Genomic DNA, 13,908 nt, shown 5'->3' with positions numbered 1-13,908 from the left:
TCCTGATACATTTTTGTTTTTTAAATTTGGATACCATATAGTCTTTTATTAAGCTTTTCCAAACAGCTTCACCTTCATTTTCCGCTTGCATTTGTGTAAAGTGTGTGGTGGGCTTTGCTCAATGCACATATTGTCCTCAGTTTGGTAAAACTTCACAATAACAATCAAGTGGTCTGGTGTGTTGCCTGTTTAGGGCCTTAGTGGAATGACCTCTGGCTATACGAAAACTGTCACTTGGGACAGAAAGTGTCACCTCTGTGGTAAGTATCTAGTATGGCAGGAAGTAAAGCAGTCCCAAATGGATATATTCTCGGGTTTATGGAATACACAGGCTCTGGTTATTCCTGGATAGAGACTGGACTCTGTCCTTGGCCGGAATTGCAAGCGGAAATGTTTGGGGAGGCCGTGGAGAAAGACTTCCTGTCGGCAACTCAGGAAGGCATTAGCATTTAAAATTGATTAACTACTGGCCAAGTTTTAATGTGTTTAATTGTGAAAATGATATGCACATTTTGGAGTAAAAGCCATTTAAGTTTGCTTATCCTTTCTAAGAAACAAGGAGATTGGTTTGAGTGTCATCTCATATAAGAGATCCAAACCAAAATCAAACACAAGATCACTGCATGATATTTTTCTTTACATTTAAATGGACATAAAATGACATTGTAAGTTTCCCATGTCACCCAGCACTGTATGTGTGCCTCTTTGTGTTAGTGTGAGTGCAGCTGTGTGCGTCTGTGGGTGTATGCCACTTACATAGATGGGTTTTGAAAGTCTTCTTCTGCATTCACAATTAAATAGTAATGCAGGTTTAGAAAGAGCACTCACCATACACTTAAATGGACTCTTAATTTATTCAGAATATCTACCACATACTTTCCTCTTTGTGGTTGTGAAAAGCCACCGCGGAAAGCTGACAATGGATTCAAGCACATTTATAGCAGCAAACAGAAAATAGGAATGTTGAAAGACTATATTTTTTTGTGGTGTAACCATAGACAACAAACTGGCACATTTATTGATAAATTATACATTTTTATATTCATATTTACTGTATGTATTTTTTTCTTCGATGCCACCGTGTCCCATTTGTGTGTGTGCATGAAAGCAACTTACTTCCAATTTACATAATACTTTTTTGTGGTTATGTATTTGTCTGACCTATCATATTTTACATGACATGGATTGCAAGTAAGATTACCATTAGTAAGGAAAATAAAAATAGTAGGGGGAGACCGGGGATGATGGTAACACCTTTTGTTTAGACTCAGTAAATCAGTGGTTGTTTGTGCTAGATCTCTCAAACGTTGATACACGGTACCCATATTTGTCTACTACAAATAAAACTCACTCGGACGTCCACTACACAATCACACATTATTTGAGTTAATGCCAAATGCAAAGAGTCTCGTTGTTACAACACTGCTGGGTGAGTTGTAACACTTGCTGAGGATAACAATAACAGGTAATTTGTTGAAATAAGATCCACGTTATCCAATTTATACAAGAACTCTATTGAACAATAAAGAATAAACTGTTTTGAATAAAGTGAACAATTTAAAGTGACAAAAAACACATATTTCTTATAGATTTTATAAATTTACACTTTTTGCACAAAAACAATTGATGCCTGTGTTTGTGTGAGCGTGTGTGTGTGTAAGGACTGTATTCCTGAATGTGCTTGTGTCACATAGGACTAATGGTTCAATCAAATGTAGATGGCTGCCAATAGGTTGCAGGCTCTGTGGGCCCAGAACTGACTTTTTAATAAACTATCCAAACCCCTAGCAGCCATTAGCTAACTGTTGTAATATGTGGGTTTGAAGTTAGCTTGAATGAAAAGCATCAAATTACACTAGAGAAACTGCTACTTTAGGTTATGTAAGCCAAACTATTGTATGCACAATACAATGAACACTATAGGGAAAAAAATAAATAAAAATAAAATAATCTTGATAAAATTGTTATACTTTCTTACCTGAAAACCATTTGTTTTTGGTCGTAAAAGACATGCCACTTCTCCTGTGAGATCAAAAAGCAAATGGGAGTGTATACGACATTGATGACTTCACCGCGGCTCTTTTCTGATTGGACAGTGTTACAAATAACCCAGTGCTACAACACTCCCCGGTCTCCCCTATACAACTACCATGAGATTTTGAAGCATCAAAAATTGTACAATAAAACTGTGAATAAAGTAACCGCACTGTGTGTCTATAAGCATATTATATTAACTGTAGAGATAGGCATATACTGTATATATATTTAAAAGAAAATACCACAAAACATACTTTAAGTCCCAATGCAATGGGTCTGCGTATAAATATGCCATAGATTTGTATTTAAACTGTGGTATTCAATACTACAGTTTAAATTGAACCACATTTAGTCTTCACTGGAATATTGAATCAGTCTATTTTTATTAAACTTCTTTATTATGTGGAGGCAAAGTGGCCAGCAGCCTGGCTAGTTAGCTTGAATGAAAAGCATCAAATTAAACTAGAGAATCTGCTACTTTGAAAAAAAAAAAATCTTGATAAAATTGTTACTTTCTTACCTGAAAACCAGTATTTTGGTCGTAAAAATCCATAATGTTGCTCACAGAGACATGCCACTTCTCCTGCTGTGAGATCAAAAAGCAAATTGGAGTGTACGATATTGATGACTTCACCGCAGCTCTTTTCTGATTGGACAGTGTTACAAATAACCCAACACTGTTACAACACTCCCCGGTCTCCCCTATACAACTACCAATTTTGAAGCATCAAAAATTGTACAATAAAACAGTGAATAAAGTAACACTATAACACACTGTGTGTCTATAAGCATATTATACTAACTGTAGAGATAGACATATATATATATTTAAAAGAAAATACCACAAAACACACTTTAAATCCCAAAACAATCTGCATGTAAATATGCCATAGATTTGTATTTGTGGTATTCAATCCTAAAGTTTCGATTGAACCACATTTAGTCTTCACTGGAATATTGAATCAGCCTATTTTTATTAAACCGCTTTATTATGTGGAGGCAAAGTGGCCATCAGCAGCCTGACTTTCACAGGTTTATAGGGCGGGGGGTGTGCATGTCTTGATGGGGCCCTATTACCTATTAGTATTCCCTCCTTTGGGTGCGCAGTGTTGCCATCAGCCACAGAGCCACGTCAGGCCTGTACAGCAACTGCTCGTCTTTCTACTGCCTCTCTCCAAGGTTAGAGAGAGATAGGCCCGACCGACCAGCTGGAAACACACACTGGGAGCAGAATTGATACCAGGGATTAAGTTTTTTTTCACATTTTCTCCTGCACTAGAGGCTTTAAAGTGTCGCCTTCTTGCGCGCTGTGAAATCGTCTATTTCGTCTCCACCATCAGGAGGAAGGTTGTGCAGCAGCAGCGAAGGAAGAACAGATCGTTATCGCCCTGTTTTATTGGTGCTTAATGGAAACGCGCAATCATAAAAAATGGTTGCATTTGGAGAGTCTCCGTGAATGCGATCGTCTCCTTCCGACATCGGTGCGTCAGAGAAGACACCTCAGCAGCTAGCTGGACTCCGGGTTGTTGGTTGGGTGTGTGAAGTCTTCTTCACTGTGTGTGCACCGTGTGCTGCTGCTGCTGCTGCTGCTGCTGGACTGAAGGTGACTTGCCTGCAGTAGTCGAGAGCTATGCGGAGAGGAGTCGCAGGCGCTCATCCGGCACTTCTTTCTCTGCGCTCCAAGGCTCGACTGGGAACACATTTGCTCCATCTCTCACACTAGAGAGGAGGAGGAGGAGGAGGAAACGTGCAGAGAGATATAGACAATAATCGAGGTTTCAACACAGCAGCCACAGCAGTTGTGCGAAGGTGAATTGAGCGGAGGAGAGAATATAAGGTGAAGGGTGCAGAGGGGTGGTGAGGAAGAGAGAGAGAGAAAGTGGTGGAGAGTTTTGGTGTGTGGAGGAATCATAAGATCCAAAAACCTGTTCTGTATTAGGGCTGTTTTATTAGTGGATGTGTATGCATGAGTTCTGCATCGAATGGGCGCAAAAACCGCCCCAGATCCGCCGGGAACATCTTCCAGATCGGCAAGCCTCCTTACCGAGACCCGGAGAGGAGGGAGAGCACCGAGAGTACCCGCAGAGCCCAGCGCGCCGTGGCCGACTGCAGAATGGTAAGGTGCTTTTGCATTGACACGTCAATGTCTTGCATGAATGGTGCACCTCTGATAAAGGATGTTATTATATCCACAACCTGTTCTTTGTTCTATAGGACGATCCTACGTGCATGCAGGATGCACCAGGCGACAGCTGTTAATAGCTGCAAAAAAAGAGAGAAAAAAACTGTAGCCCGGTCTGGGAGCCTAAAAATAGCTCTATATGCATTTGCATTGCTTTGTCGGGCAGTGAAGCCAAACAGATCATCTCGTCACTTGCGTGCAGATTGACTGTGTGATTTGCATTTTAGGGTACAATTTCAAAATTGGCCCAAATAACAAGATTATCCACAGAGGTGTTCGTGATCATGGTACAGAGGTTTGACAGATGTTGGCATGGAGTGATCATATGTATTCACCCCTTTCATACATCAGTGAACGTCACTAAGGCTCTCTGCAGGATGCTATGCAGGAGTTGCACAAAAATGAACGAAACATTTGTGCCCCCAATCTCAAAGCTCTCTCATGTTTGTGCAAACAACCAAACTTAGCATAATGGGAATGGGGGAAGAAAAAAAATCAATTCATTCATCATCCTCTCTGACTTTTTGCAGACTATTTTAATGGCAAAGCTTCACTTTTTTTTTTTTTTGCTTAGTCACATGTTTCTCTCATAATATCAATTGGCTTTTATGACCCGCATTATGTGCAAGGTTTGCAATTTTTTGAAATACTATTGAATACTATTGAAGCACGCACCTGCACAGGTCACATTATTTGTCCTCAGCGTGCATGGGGGAACAAAAGGAGTATAGTGAGGCTGGATATAGTGCTGCTCAGCATTTTCCTTGTTGGCTGACACGTTTATTGGCTATTCCACTGCAATGAACAGAACAGGAAGCAATATTCAAAAGCAAAAAGTTGTTTGTGTGATGCTTACTTGACTAAGTCATTTGAGGGGGAATAACTGATTTCTGTGTCATTTTCACCATCTCATTGTATAACACAGATTGTCCAAGAATTCAATACGCTTGTGGCTCTGTACCGTGAGCTGGTCATCTCCATTGGCGAAATCACTGTGGACTGTCCTTCTTTACGCGCCGAAATGCTGAAGACCCGAACTAAAGGCTGCGAGATGGCGAGAGCTGCACACCACAGTCTCTCCTTGATATCCGGGTGAGTTGGCACAGACGCTGTCCATGGTGCTGAAAACTAGCATAGAGCTGTCCATGGTGCTGAAACAACTAGCACCTCGCAAAGGAGCTCTCCATGGTGCTGAAAGTGCGTCAAATGGGGCGCTCTGCAACACTGCTGCACCTAAAGTAGCTCATTTTACCATTTCTAATTTGCATAAGCATTCCCAGTTTTAGGCACATGTGGGCCTATATACTTAAGCTCTACACTTCAAAGAAATCACCCAAGTGTCTGCCCCCATTAGTGTGAAACTTAGTGAGCTTGAAGTGGGGGAAAGAGTTTAGGGAAAACAGAACATGAGATCAGCTTTTAAAAAAAAAAAAAAACATGTTGTCTCTAATTGCTAGCTTTTACCAGGAAGCAATAATAACAACAACATGCTGTAACTGACCGCTTCCCATTAGTAAGGAGGCCTAAATCGTTAATGCATGAAGTGGGAATGCTTCCCAGGACGAATATCTGAGATAATAGTTTCAATAATGTGGAGCCAATGGCTTTTTTGAATTGTTGCTTTTAATGTAATGTGAGAGTGGCTGTGTTGTGTGAGTTGTGTCTCTGTTATGGTCGTTTGAACATTTAGATACTGGCATGCTTTTCAACAATGGACGTTATTCATTTCTAGAGTGCAGTGTCTATAAGAGTCCTTTATGGCTTTGATGCCATAATGAAACAGTCGATGCAAAGTGATTAGAGGTTGTTAAAAATATATTCCAAGTAGGGCTGTCAATCGATTTAATGGCATGATTGTCCATAGTTAATCGCGATTAATTGCACATTTTTTTATCTGTTCAAAATGGACCTTAAAGGGAAATTTGTCAAGTGTTTAATACTCTTATCAACATGGGAGTGGGCAAATATGCTTGCTTTATGCAAACGTATGTATATATTTATTATTGGAAATCAATTAACAACACAAAACAATGACAAATATTGTCCAGAAACCCTCACAGGTACTGCATTTAGCATAACAAATGTGCTCAGATCATAACATGGCAAACCAAAGCCCAACAGGCAACAACAGCTGTCAGTGTGTCAGTGTGCTGACTTGACTATGACTTGCCCCAAACTGCATGTGATCATCATCAAGTGGGCATGTCTGTAAAGGGGAGACTCGTGGGTACCCATAGAACCCATTTTTGTTCACATATCTTGAGGTCAGAGGTCAAGGGTCCCCTTTGAAAATGGCCCTGACAGGTTTTTTTTCCCGCCAAAATTAAGCAAAAGTTTGGTAGTTTTGGGATGACCTGGTTGGTATCAATGGATTCCTTAGGTTTTTTTGTTTCATACCAGTGTCTTCACTTTAGCTTTAAACGTTGTGTTAATGTGTTAAAGAAATTAGTAGCGTTTAAAATAATCTGCGTTAACGCATTAACTTTTACAGCCCTAATTACAAGCGGTTTGTTTATAATAATTGAGGATGTTGTTGAAGATAGTGGAAAAACCGTTATGATAGAAGACTGACATGTCTATTGACTTGGCCTGCACTCTCCATCGAGCACAACATCTACTCCACATTGATGCCAGTGGAAGAAGGGCACAGTGAGGCTTGGGATTTTGAAGGTCCTCAGTGAGGCTAAGATGCCAGCTGACTTGGCGGCCTCAAAGTTACTTAAATAACAATCACAGACTGAAGACAGCGGTGAGAGAGAGATTTGGAGGACGTTGTGCAGTGCTAGCTGCTTGCCAAAGCCCGGGCACTATTGGAACAATGACAGCATCAGGTTTACTCTAGCTACAGCCCATATTCCTCCTTGTAACAGGCATTTGTTGGAGACCTGTGAAATCATTGAATGCTCTCCCATTAAACATTAGTCTGCCATATTTTTCATGAGGACGAGTTTAAAAATGTGTTAGGCTGCACTCCACTCTGCTCTGTAACCCATTTCCTGGCTCAATAATTAATCCACTCGCTATATCTTGCAGTGATTTAACAATGCATATCCTTCACTGTCTGTTACATGCATGACAAATTTTTCCATTTAATGTATGGAAGCTTTGAAGCACATGTGCGTGACACACTCATATGGTTAGCCAGTAAGCATGTCTACTGCATGTTTCCTGTCATAAATCATACAACACCCATTGAACAGGGACATCTCAGTTGCATTTTATAACGATGCTTTAATAACATCTTATTTAAATCTTTGGAGAAACAGAGCAGTTTACAGTGCACAACCTTTATGCTCTCCACTATTCTTTTTCCAATACATGGCTTGTAATTATACAGCTAGATACAGTTATACCTCTACTATCCATTATAGTCCTGTGCTTGAATTTCCTGCTGCTGCTATAGAAATAGTGCAGCAGCTTTAGAGAGAGAGCTCCAAGTTCCCACTGATATCAGCATCGACATCATTGTCGTAATACTCCAAAACCTCCTTCTCTAAAAGCTCTGCAGGCCATTTCAATGTCCGTCTCCACGACTAGAGACACAGAGCTTGAATTAGACAGCACAGATCATTCCCCTTTAATCAAATAAAGCCAGTGTGTCTGAATGGTTTGAGTGATGCGAGGCCTCTCCGATGTGCTAGAGGAAAGCTGATAAGCAGGATAGCATTGATGACAGCTGTGCTTTAGCAACAGTGCTGTAGAAGGCAGCACTGTGACAAAACACGGATGGGAAGGAGAAGCTCGCCGTTGGATGAGTTGTATGCAACAGCATGATTTGTGTGAGAAATATTTGTACCAGGTGCAAGTTTCACGCCTTTCATCGCTGTCACTTTCCCCTGTGATATCACACCCACTGAATATCACCTGCTGTAGTTCCCCCTTGAACACCAGATTTATGCGGTTGTGAAGCTACTGCGGTATCTCATAAAAGCTTGTGATCAGCTCTGGGTAAATAAAAAATACTCAGATGGGGGTTTTATGTTTGAACTTCCCCACTGCCTTTTATTTATATATTCTCAGACGGATAAACGTACTAAAAATATGGACACACAATAAAATAATCGAGCAAAATCCAGTCAGTAGCAATTTTGACCTTGTCTGCTGTTTACTCATCATTAATGCAAATGGCACAGCTTATCTCTCATCTGATTGTTTAAATTTGGCAAACTTTTTATTTGAGTTTATAACTCCTTCTGACATTGTTTGCTCCTATTAGTATTGCAGTTATTGTTCCGGTTAATGATCATATTGATGTAATCACAAGAGGGCAACACCATCAGTATTAATAGGGCTATTCCTCGTATTTGTTAAGATATTTTCTTAAAGAGTATATTTATTGATTTCAAAAGGGTCGAACAATCAAGGATTAAGGAGCATGATACAAATATGTACCCTCTTTTCCAACTCACCCTCAGCACAGAACACATTCTCCACACACATGAGAGCCAAAAACAAAATAAACGAAATAAAATAAAATATATAAATTAACAAGAAATACAATAAAAATATATAAATAAACAATAATAAATGAAAAAAATATATATATAAAATATATGCACGTACATATACATACACACATATATATATATAAATACACAAAATTAAATTAAAAAAACAGGAACAGAGGGTTTATACAAATATACTGTATATAACAAAGGTAATCAGGCATAATGATGGGATAATGGCATTTCAAACACTAAGACATATACCTCGAGATCTCAGTCCATGCTAGTCATTTGTTCTTTAGTGACATTTATGGTTGGCTGTTTAGGATGTGATATAGAAGATGGGCATGCTAAAAACCGAATGTGACTTTTTACTTTACTATTTACTATTGTTTACTATTTTACCTTTTTGTCTTAGTTACCCTGATTTGCACGGTTTCTTGCCTTTTTTATGTCACTCCATGCAATTTGTAAGTTATATGCTGAACATTAACCAAAGTCTTTTCAGTGGAACTGCTACCAATCTTAGGGTTCAGGCACATTCACATCAAGTAACTGAGCTCAATGAGGCTAAACCTGGAAAGAGCACATTGAATCTGTCTGCAAAAGGACAACACAAATAATTTATTTTGAGGCGAGTCGACACAATTCATTCTTTTGTTCTTTACTTCTGTAATTATGAGTGTTCTACAGTATTGTAATACTACATGGTACAAGTGTCTGTCCACCATTTTGAAGTCAAAACATCTCCATCAAATGAAAATCTGCTCAAAGATTGTATGTCGAGAAACTCTATGAATCAGCCTGTACCATAATAACATACTAAGGCTGGCTAACATCATTGTCTCTGACCCCAACCATGTCCTGAACAGTGAATACAAATAGTTGTCATCAAATCGGAAATACAGGGATCCATGATTTAATAGTTAGACTTTAAATATGGAGCCTAATCGCAGATCAAATGTACGTTGAAGGGTCGTGAATATATTGTCTGCGGTGATGTGTAATGTTTTGTTAAATGTATGTATTCTTGTTTCCTGTCTTAAATTTTTTGTCTGTCTTGACGTTGTAACTAGAGCTGCTGAGATGCAAGAAGTAATAAAGTAATCTCATCATCATCATCATCATCATCATCATAAACTCATCAGTCAACTACTGTTAAACTGTACAGAGAGATATAAAGAGGCTATCTATGAACTTTTTCTATTACGGAACTATGGTTTTAATTTGTTTCCATTAAGTTGGTCATTGTATCCGGAGTTCATCAAGTTCCAGCCAGCCAGTAACCTCGCTGTGTTCCAACTATGTGCCATTTCAGGCCAGAGGACGGGGAGATCCACCCTGAGATCTGTAGGCTCTTCATCCAGCTGCAGTGCTGTCTGGAGATGTACATCACTGAGATGCTCAAATCCGTCTGCTTGCTGGGCTCCCTGCAGCTACACAGGAAAGGTTAATACATGAATAAGCCTCACGGCATAGCTTTTGTGTGTATATGCATGTGTGCTAGTTTATATACAGCATGCTTTGTTTCTCTTATTAAAGATTAAAGTTAAAAGAAACAACCAAGAAAACAGAAGACAATCACAACACTAGCAGATTTCAAAATATATGCATAGATGTAATTATTTATTGACAGCTTTCTTCCATGTTTTATTATTCAGATTATCATCTAAAACTTCACGATCATTCCTATAATAACACCAGCAGCCTGTGTATGTACGAATATAACCCAGTGCTTTTGTACCTGTTTAATGAAGTTTACAATGACCATGTGATCTGAGTGTGCCCTTTTCTTGTTTTTAATGTTTTAATGCATGTGGTGGTGACACATGTCTAACGCTATAGCTGCTCTCTGTGTGCTTTAGGTAAGGATTACTGTGGCCCTACCGGGGTCGAGAGTAAGATAGAGGAGAGCTCAGACATCCCCATCCTGGAGGACACCTCTTCCTCCCCCACTGACTTTCCTCAGCTCTGCTGGCTGGTGGCCACTGACATCGAAAACATAGAAAGGTATAGGTAGACTAAAAATACGTTGTCCTTCTGTGTGTGAGTCAATGTAGTGTGTTTGCATTTGTGTGTGTTTATTGTGCTGTGAATAATTGTACATGTTCCTGGTTGGTCAAAACACATGTGTCAGGGAACACAGTATTTTTTCTTTCAGTTTTTGTCACTTTACAGGATTTAAAAGATCAGAGATGCATTAACATTTTAAACAGCTAATGCTTTCTTTAAAATACACGTATATGCACTAGTTAAAGGAACAGTGTGTAACATTTCAGACGATCTATTAGTAAAAATGGAATATAATATTCATAACTATGTTTTCATTAGTGTATAATCACCTGAAACTAATAATCGTTGTGTTTTCGTTAGCTTAGAATGAGCCGTTCATATAACATAGGGGGCGGGTCCTCTTCATGAAGTCCGCCATGTTGCTCTGCCATGTTTCTATAGTACCCCAGAACGGACAAACTAAACACTGGCTCTAGAGAGAGCGCATTTTGACATTACCTGAAGGCCGCCATAGTTCTCCGACACGCCTGTGAAACTGCGGTAACGTGAGCCGCAGAGTGCAAGAGCAAAACCATGGCAGCACCAGCCGCTGTCTGACTTCCTAAAGTAGTGTTATTATGGTAAGGATGGCCTCCGAGCGAGGCGAACGGTGTTACCACGGTTTAGCACTCAGCGGCTCATGTTACCGCAGGCTTGGAAACGGAGGAGTGAGCGGAGGGGTAATCAGTTGGTTGCAATCTGCAACCACATCCCTAGATGTTCAGCATTTAAAGCTGGGTTTGTTTATGCTATATTTGATTTTTTTACGAAGATATAATTGAATAACAATATGTACACTGAGAAAAATTCTGATTTTACTTTTTTTTTCTTATAGGACGTCCTGTAAAAAAACAATTACACGCCTCCGAAAATTACCAGATATTTGTGTGCTATGCCAATCCATAGTATTTACAACCTACAGTATATGCAAGTACTGTACTTTGCAGAGTAGACAAAAATGTAATGTAATGTGGTGTCTCTGGTTGTTATTGATAATTGGAAAATTTTATTAAACCCCAGAATGAAATATAAAACATGTAAAACCTCCAGTTTTTACCTGTGATGTTGCATTGTAGGCTATTTGCAAATTAATGCAAAATACTTCACATATAGTGTGATTTGTGAGTGTTTATTATATTAGGTGGACATTTTATCATGCAAAATACAATATATTTTAAGATGTACTTTTAGATGACACTGCAAAAATGGGGCAAGTGAGTATTTGCTGAATTTGTATGTGGGTGTTTGCGTGTGTGTGAAAATATACTACATGATAGATGCTCCTGATACACTACATAAAGCCCTTTTCTTGTGTTATTGCAGGGATATGAGGGAGATGAAGAACCTTCTCAGTAAACTCAGGGAGACAATGCCTTTACCATTGAAGAACCAAGGTAAGATGGAAAGCCAACACCTCCTTTAGCTTCACCCTCTTACTCACACCTCAACCCAATCGAGCAGTGACACTTTTAAAATTATTCATAGTCAAAAAGAATAGTAGATTCAATGGGATAAATAGTGGCTTGGAAAAACACAAAGCTACAACTAGCAAACATGTCTGACTTGGCAGTGGTCTGCTCTCCGGTGTGTTCTTATGCTCAGATGACAGCAGTTTGCTGAACCTGACTCCCTACCCACTGGTCCGACAGAGGAAGAGGCGGTTCTTTGGGCTCTGTTGCCTGGTAACCAGCTAAGGGCCCCGCCTTTGTGGGTAGGAGGCGGCAACAAAGACACCATTACCCACTGTCCTTCACCACTTGTGTCTCCCACCAATCTATTACTGCCATTTTCAAATAAATTGTCTCTTTCTCTTTTTTTTAAAGGCTGCCCATTTTATAATTTTATTTTGTAATACAAAGAAGAATTGTAACTGCAATGTAATGAAAACAAAGTCATGAACATATATTTTAAGATATTTTGCAACAAATTTTCCCTTTTTTGGTAAATGAAGTCAGATATCTGCTTGTCCAATGTAAAACAGAATGAGAGGTCATCTAAAATAATGTCAATGTTCAATTACTTCCACAAACCTGAGTGAATGAAATGAGGATTCATGTAAAAAAAAAAAAGGGAATATAATTGTCAGTTTCTGTCAGAAATAATGTGATAACTTATGAATAGACGCCATCCGAATATTTGAGGACGGCGCTTGCAAAGACAAAGTTATACCTTCGTATGTCTAAGCTGAGATGACAGGTTTGTGCAGAGTACGTTTGTTGTGTATTACAGTCCCTGTTTTCTGTTTCTTGCTGTTTTTTCTTCTTAATGTACTTAATTTAGTCTTCCATAAACCAAGTACCTGTATCCAACTTTAACTTTCCAGCTTCAAAATGGAATATATGATACAATACTCAAAAAGAAAACTTCTTTGCACACAATATCTATCTAAAAATTGAGACATTAGACTTGTATATACACATACTCTTTACGCAATGCTCTCTGAATTATTTTCAAAGATGGAAATGGTTTGCAACGAATCTGTTGGTTGGTGTAAGCAGGGAGGGTCTCCCTCTGTCTGAGGCAGTCCAGTGCAGACAGAGGCCAGGCAGCATGGGTCTTGCTTATTAATGATAGTGATCAATGTTTAGGGCACGGCGAAGATACAGTAGTCAAAGCTGATATAGGTCATTTTACATTGTTAATAAACTTTTGTTATTGAAACTAATCAATAAGTCTCTGTAATTATCTTGCATGTAATCCACTGAAATGTCCACTGGGTGGAGACACACTATCAAAAACAACAAACCTGTCTTTCACATTTGGGTGTTTCAGTTCTGATAAAAAATTAATTGTGGGTCAAACTGAATACATTTAATGGATTGATTGCACTATTGGTGATAGTTAAAGGGTAATAGGTAATAATTCATATTTGGGGAATAAACAGCCCAACATTTACTCATGCGATCTTAAGCTTGTTTGCAGAGTAAACATTTCTATCTGTGAGGTTTGTAGAGGAACAAAGAGATGGAGATGCAGAATGGGAGAGAGAGAAAAGTAAGATCATCTTTCATTAAGTCCATAACAAGCAGCTTTTGTTTGTGTTTGCCAAGAGCTGGAGAAATAAAGAGAAAAAGAGACAGGGAGAGAAAGATTATACTGCCAGACATCAGATTGGATCCAGCCGGTCACCTTTTATTGCTGCTGGAATGAAATATATTTTTATCAGTAAAGGAAAAACTTCAAAGTTTCCTC

General features: G+C 39.1%; 1 protein-coding gene across 1 annotated transcript; it reads left to right on the top strand.

Annotated features, from left to right (window-relative positions):
* The first annotated feature begins 3,823 nt into the window (after positions 1 to 3,823).
* On the top strand, positions 3,824 to 13,378 carry rgs7bpa (regulator of G protein signaling 7 binding protein a). The gene is made up of 6 exons (XM_074637650.1): positions 3,824 to 4,153; positions 5,145 to 5,311; positions 9,983 to 10,113; positions 10,530 to 10,674; positions 12,040 to 12,110; positions 12,319 to 13,378. The coding sequence occupies exons 1-6, from the start codon at positions 4,004 to 4,006 to the stop codon at positions 12,408 to 12,410; spliced, it is 756 nt and encodes a 251-aa protein (XP_074493751.1). The 5' UTR covers positions 3,824 to 4,003; the 3' UTR covers positions 12,411 to 13,378.
* The last annotated feature ends 530 nt before the right edge of the window (positions 13,379 to 13,908 follow it).

The sequence above is a fragment of the Sebastes fasciatus genome, chromosome 6 (assembly GCF_043250625.1).
Source record: "Sebastes fasciatus isolate fSebFas1 chromosome 6, fSebFas1.pri, whole genome shotgun sequence".
Classification (NCBI taxonomy): domain Eukaryota; kingdom Metazoa; phylum Chordata; class Actinopteri; order Perciformes; family Sebastidae; genus Sebastes; species Sebastes fasciatus.
The sequence above is the reverse complement of the archived record's forward strand: the minus strand, read 5'-3'. Positions and strand labels throughout refer to the sequence as shown.

Excerpts from the sequence above, each read along its gene's own strand:
- rgs7bpa (XM_074637650.1), top strand. The coding sequence starts at position 4,004 with ATGAGTTCTGCATCGAATGGGCGCAAAAACCGCCCCAGATCCGCCGGG. Across the intron at positions 5,312-9,982 it reads AGTCTCTCCTTGATATCCGG|GCCAGAGGACGGGGAGATCC; the intron begins GTGAGTTGGCAC and ends GTGCCATTTCAG. Across the intron at positions 10,675-12,039 it reads GACATCGAAAACATAGAAAG|GGATATGAGGGAGATGAAGA; the intron begins GTATAGGTAGAC and ends GTGTTATTGCAG.